The sequence below is a fragment of the Pimephales promelas genome, chromosome 13, assembly GCF_988280905.1.
Source record: "Pimephales promelas chromosome 13, fPimPro1.hap1.1, whole genome shotgun sequence".
NCBI classification, from domain to species: Eukaryota; Metazoa; Chordata; class Actinopteri; order Cypriniformes; family Leuciscidae; genus Pimephales; species Pimephales promelas.
The window spans coordinates 35,111,742-35,118,513 of NC_142781.1; the positions used below are offsets into that span (position 1 = coordinate 35,111,742).

Below are 6,772 nucleotides of genomic sequence, written 5' to 3' on the forward strand. Positions count from 1 at the left end.
TTATACAGTCATGAAATAAACAAACTGATAATATATTAATAGGCTATTTAGATTTTTTTTCTGCCTCTTAAAACAATATTTAAAAGTTGGAACTATTTCACGTATTAAAAATAATTCTTAGTTTCAGAATGCTTTTATTCATGTGTATTATAAGTATAATGTGAAGGATGAGACGAAATAGAAAACTTTTATTTTCTCAGTATATCGTGTCTCATATAACCTAGAAATTAATATTTATTTCGTAGTTGTTCATATTTGAAAATAGACTCATAATTATCGAATTTAAATTGTGTCTAAAGACAAACAAGCCAAATTAGCCTATATATAAGCAGTAAATTTATATCAACACAAGTGACACTTTGTGCGAATTAAAAACGGGTAATAATGAAACATTTGTCACGTATCATAGATATTAATATATATAGACTATAAAACGTAAGTTGCACGTGTAAATTCCTAATTAAGCTAAACAAACCCTGATTAATAAAGTTAAGACGATAGGCTACACGTTTTTAAAATACCTATGCAAAAGTTTGTTCACGTGCAGGACTGCTAATTTACACCGCATTCATTAAAACATCTTCTCATCAACTATTTTGTCCAAACGTGTCATTTAATATGTAGGCTAAATTAAATGTATAACATTATAGATTCAAAAAGCCTTAAATGTAAATAATCTGCTAAACTTAATTAAATGACAGCACACTTTTCCCAAAAGCTTCGCTTAAACCCATGAAAGCACAAACTGAAGCATTACTTTAATTTCATATCAAACAATACAAATAAAACATTGTCAAATGTTTTCGTGACTGGTAGAAACTCAGAATTCGCTAATAAACTTCCAACACGTCGAATTAAAAGTGATTTTTTTTGCTAACATAGGCCTATTTATTTTACGTTACATACAATAATGACAGTAAGTTATGCAATTACATTAACTATCCAACATGTTCATTAATACACTCTTAAATGTAACAAGGACAGCTTAAAATAAAGGGTTACATTTTATTTTTTAAAGGTGTCATGTTTATAGCGTGATTATATATTTAAGTATACTGAGTAATATTAAGCAATACGGGGATAGGTGATTTATTTGAGGGTTAATTATGCATAATTTACTGTTATCACTATGGTAAGTATGAGACAGTAAAATAATGTGTAACCTGATTAAAAAAAAGAGAGAATATTAAAAAATCGAAAATATCTATTTTTATGTAAAGCTACAACATTATAATGTGGAAATGATCTTTACTAAAAATGTTAAATTTTTTTTTCTTTCCAAACCAAAAACTTTATCTTAGTTTCATATATAATATAAATTAGCTATATTAAATTATAAAAAATAAATTATGTTAAAAAATATAAAAAATTGTTACACAAAACTGCATCTACATTTTTCATTATAACTGGATAAAAAATAACAAAACAAAAACATTCTTGTATATTCTGTGAAATTAAAACTGAATAGTTTAGGCTGTGTCATTAACAGTTTAAGAAAGAGTCCAAGAAATATATATGTAAAATAAATCATATATGCTACACAAAACTTTTAAAATGTCATCTTTGTCTTTATGTTCCTTTCGTATGTTGACATTTTCTTTCAGATTTTAATAATTTAATAATTTTGTCAAAATAGGTCGAATTATAAATTATATCTGATTTTTTATTTTTTTAAATAAGAAGCTTATGGCAAAAATGCCACAAAAAAAGAGAAAAGATAGGCCAATCCGATTAATTGCTTTACAGGGTTTTAAAATACTACTGATAATAAAAGTTGCTTTTTAAAAATGAATAATAATATTAATAATAATATTTTTTAATAAAATATTTGGTTCTCACCTATATTCGGGTGTCGCGCGGGTCCTCCGGTGTGCATCACGGAACCGTCGAAGTGCGAGGCCGCCCACGAGCCTCCGATGCTCGGGCTCACGTAGGCCGGGTACCCGGTGTGATACGAGCCACTCAGCCCGCGGGAACCGTAATGCTCCCGGGCGCCCGTGCTGATGTTCAGCGGGCTCGTGTACGTCGCAGTCTCCCGGGCTTGCGAGGTTAACGGAGGGCTCGCTGAGAAAGTGAACCTGGACACCGGAGAATGATGTGTGGAATGATTATAAGAGGTGTCCGCACCCGATTGCGCCCATCCCGGGTGTCCGGACCCGGGGTTGCTCTGCTGGGGGGTCTGGAGGTACGGGAGCGCCGGGATTATCGGGGTTACCCGGGTGGGTGTCACGTACACCGGGGAAGTGGCCGCGTTATGGAGGAAACCGGGCTCGTAAGACGCGTGTCCGTGGTTTGTGGTCATCGTTACACCTTGATACATGTCCACACAGGTGATCGTCCGCCTGCACCGATTATTCCACTCGTGAGTACCGGAGCATCGGCGGTTTACCCCGCGGTGGCCGAGAGCATTTTCCGGTTAACTTCTCTTCACAGAAGACAGGAGAGGATGATAAGGGTGAAAAGTCTCTGTGAAGTTTCTCACAGCACTCCTCCCAGTCTCAGTGAAGTCTCTCCCAACACTCCTCCCAGTCTCTCCGCCTCCAGTACAGCATCCCGAGCTTCCCTCAGTTCACTCATCTCGTTTGCCGGGGCAATAATCGGTCATGTTCCAATTCACAAACGTAAATTCTAGGGTGCTAACTGCTTAAGCCCTACTTTTAATTTTTTTTTTTTGTATTACAGTAAAGGAACTTAAATCGTATCTGGACACTCTCCTTACATCCAGCAACTAAAGCCCTTAAAACACTCACTGTGTCATTTGTATATTTTCCTGATTTCGTAACCTGTAAACATGCACTCTTATGAAATGGTTCTATTTAGAACCAGAAATGGTTTCATCCCCCGCTTCATATATGGAACTCCAAAATGGTTCTAGAGCATTTTTTTGGTAAAAGGTTCTATTGGCCAAGTATGGGTTCTAGAGGAACCCTTTTTTTAAGAGTGTATAGAACCTTTTAGGGGTTCCAAATACGTAGCGCTGATACATATAGAACCTTTTCTTCTAAGAGTGATGCTCATACCCCGGCATTGACTATGTTATAGCAACAGGCTAATTAAAATAAATAAAATAAATAAATAAATACCGATAATGTCAACACCTTCTCATGAAATTTATTTCTCGTGCCATTTATATGCTAAAAATAGTTTTGGCGTCTCAGAAACCAATTACGTAGTGTATTACACGCCATAAAGTGCATATGCACGCAAAAACTATTTTAAATATAGGCTATAAATGGCACGAGAAAATAAAATTCGTGCAACTGATAGGAACTTTCATGAGATCGGGCTTATGTAGCCTACATCGACATGAAATAATTAGCAATGAAAATAACGATTGTGTGTCAGTTATTTATAATAACTGAGGCCTTATCTATACTCATATGCATTAGAATTTATTCTGAGATTGCACTTAAAAAAAGTTTCATTTACAAAAAGTTCCACAAAAGAACTTTTCATTCTAGATCTTTTGACAGTAGATATTTTCGAATTAATAGGCAGTTTATATTATTTTATTACAGTTTATTTAACCCATGTAAACACACATTAATAGACGTTTGTTCTATAGCCTATAGATCGATGACATCACTGAATGCTCATAATTTATTTTAATAATGTCTAGTTAAAACAGGCTGTAGTTTTAAACGTTTTTCAGTAGCCTATACCTTTTAAATTACAATAATTTTATTTAAAAATATTCTCCGTATGATTTTTTTCCTAATATTTATCAGTTCAGGAAGAGTGACGGCTATGATTGATGGAGACATCATGACGTCACTCGGAAGTCTCGCCGCTGTTGTTTTGTTGTTTTTTTTCAATGACACATTTTTAACTGTCATTTCGCTGCAAGTTATAAACAAACGCGAGACTTTTCAGAGTGTCCATTTCCTGAGATTTACAATTATGTGCCTTCCTCGTCAATATCCACGGCGCTTTCACACGAGGACACACTGTGAGTTTTGGTACACCTCAAAATCTCATTCTCAGTTGATTTGCTTTTAATAAAAACATCCAAGTACAAAGTAAAAAAATAAATAAATAAAACTGCAATTTTAAATTTCGGGAATGTAATTTATTTGAAGGATATTTTAAGTGGAAAATGAAGCAAATTTTTGCATTGTAGATGATGGTCTCTCTCTCTCTCTCTCTCTCTCTCTCACACACACACACACACACACACTGTGACACACACAGGATATTTCTGATAGTGAGTCCAAACTGAAGCCTGCTGTGATACAGCTTAAGTTAAGCATGTTCTGGAATACTTGGAGAATGATCAGATCTCCTCCATATCTCTCTCTGCTTCCTCGCCGGCTCCGTCTCCATCCTCATGGCCCTGTGATCCCACTGATATGCTCTGCTCCTCCACAATAAAAGCCCTATATAAACGATGCTTTCACGGGGAATGAAGTATCTGGATCTGTTATAATGCTGATGAATGACATCAATAAAGCAGAAGGCATGCACGCTTGAGAATTTGCATTATCGTAGAAACAAATCAAATCAATTTACCAAAGAGGATTATTGTTAAAGAAAACAGAATTGGTTCAGAGATTCAGTGCTTTGTCCCATGCAACAATCACAACGCTAGGGTGTAGCTATGCATTTTATAAAGTAATTTGTGTTGTTGTGGCAGTCAAGGCATGATGTATTTGCCAATGTGTTCTGAGTGGCTTTTAGTGTGCTGCCATGCTATTGCCACAGTATCCGGGTGGTTGCCAGGGTGTTGCTATGCAGTTTTTTGGGTGTTGTGGGAGTTAAGGCATTGCCATGCATTTTCCCAATGTGTTCTGAAGTGATTTTAGTGTGCTTCTATGTGATTGCCATAGCATTCGGGTGGTTGCTACGCAGTTTCTAAGATGTTCTGAATCAAGGCATTAATATGCATTTGCTAATATGTTTTGAATGCTATGTGGTTGCTATACTACTGTATTTGGATGGTTGCCATGGTGTTATGCAGTTGCCAAGATGTTCAAAGTAATTTTTAATGTGTTGCTATTCAGTTTTTAGGGTGTTGTGGGAGTCAAGGTGTTGCTATGTTTTCTGAATGGCTTTTAATGTGATGCTATGCTGTAGCATTAGTATTCGGGTGGTTGCCAAGGTGTTGCTATGCAGTTTTTTCGGTGTTGTGGGAGTTAAGGCATTGCTATGCATTTGCCCAATGTGATTTTAGTGTGCTGCTATGTGATTGCCATAGCATTCGGGTGGTTGCCAGGGTGTTGCTATGCAGTTGTGAAGATGTTCAAAATAGAGGCATTAATATGCATTTGCCTTTTGTCAATATGTTTTGAATGGCTTTTAGTTTGCTTCTATGTGGTTGCTATAGTATTTGGATGGTTGCCATGGTGTTGCCAAGATGTCATTTTTAATGTGCTGCTATACAGTTTTTAGGGTGTTGTGGGAGTCAAGGTGTTGCTATGCTATTTGCCGATGTGTTTTGAATGGCTTTTAGTTTGCTGCTATGCTGTTGCATTAGTATTCTCTTTTCATATCAATCTCTTGCTAGAAGTGATGTCTATACATGTGTGTGAGGTATGTGCGAATTATCTGCACGTTGAGCTCAGAAGCGCCTGTGTAATTCGTTCGGGGCCAGAGCACTGTCAGAGCGAGTATGAACGAGGTGTTTGGTGACAAAGACGAGAGCAGATAGAGGGAGAGACGGGGAGAAACGACAGAGAGAAGAGATGAGATTGTGTTCTTCTGAAGGCCATTGGGGAGGAGCGTGTGTTTGTTGGAGAACTAAACGTGTTGCATGAAGGAAAATCAAGATGGTGGAATGTGACGGTTTGAGGTGAACTAATAAATATTACCATCATGTGCAAACCCAGAGTCCTGAATAAAAACATACTTTTTGCAAGTATGCAAATGCAAACTGTATATTGCATTTATATTTATACACTTTTTGCATTAGGCAGGCATGCATGCATTCCTTGTATTCTTCTTAAAGTTGACATGAAACAGAAGTTGTTGGGCTTTTCTTTCCTATTGTGACGGATATCCGAGGGAAAGATGATGAATCACGTGAAAATAAGAAAAATGATGATGTACGTGGATAAATCATTTATAATTAATATTGCAATAAAGTCACTAAGAAAGTGATTTCATGGCGACTTTAACCTGGATTTTCTCTAATTAGGTATGAATGATATATCGGTCACCTTATCGGTATCGGCCGATATATGATAATTTTTAATGATATCGTTATCAGCCCGATAAGAAAATTTGGTGGATATAATAAACCCGATAAATAATATATTATTTCCTTCTGCTGAGAAACTTCAGTTGCGCTTCAACATGATGGTTTGAATTGCTTGAAATATGATCGTAATTACTTCGGAGTTTAGTGAAAATTTATCCTATCGGTTACATAAAATTATTATGAGAATATTATAATTATGTGCTCGAGATTTTTGTTTTTGTAATCGGGCTCTCAAAAATTATATAAAAATTTGGATTCAGGTTTATCAGCCAATATATCGGTTATCGGCTTTCAAATAAAAAGAATTATCGGTATCGGCAAAAATGTTCGTATCGGTGCAACTTTAATGCTATAAATATGCAAATATTTGAACTTTAACTTAATTTGATGCAAATGCAGAGGGAAACTGAATGTTGAATTTACATTTTCACTTTTATCAAAATGCATTCCTTGCATTCTTCCTAACCTGGGTTTCCTTTAATGCAATAAATGTGTAGACAGTTTAACTTTACCTGACTGTTTATTTAACTGATTATTTTAATTAATTTCTGTGTAAAGCACTTTGAATTACCATAT

General features: G+C 35.7%; 1 protein-coding gene across 1 annotated transcript in view; it reads right to left on the reverse strand.

The window, feature by feature from the left end:
* gata4 (GATA binding protein 4) overlaps window positions 1-2,424 on the reverse strand; it is an 8,258-nt gene extending 5,834 nt beyond the window's left edge. Inside the window, exon 1 of the mRNA XM_039690089.2 lies at window positions 1,840-2,424. Within this exon, the coding sequence (XP_039546023.2) occupies window positions 1,840-2,320 (481 nt within the window). The 5' untranslated portion in view covers window positions 2,321-2,424. The remainder of the gene's footprint in view (window positions 1-1,839) is intronic.
* Between the last annotated feature and the right edge of the window lie 4,348 nt (window positions 2,425-6,772).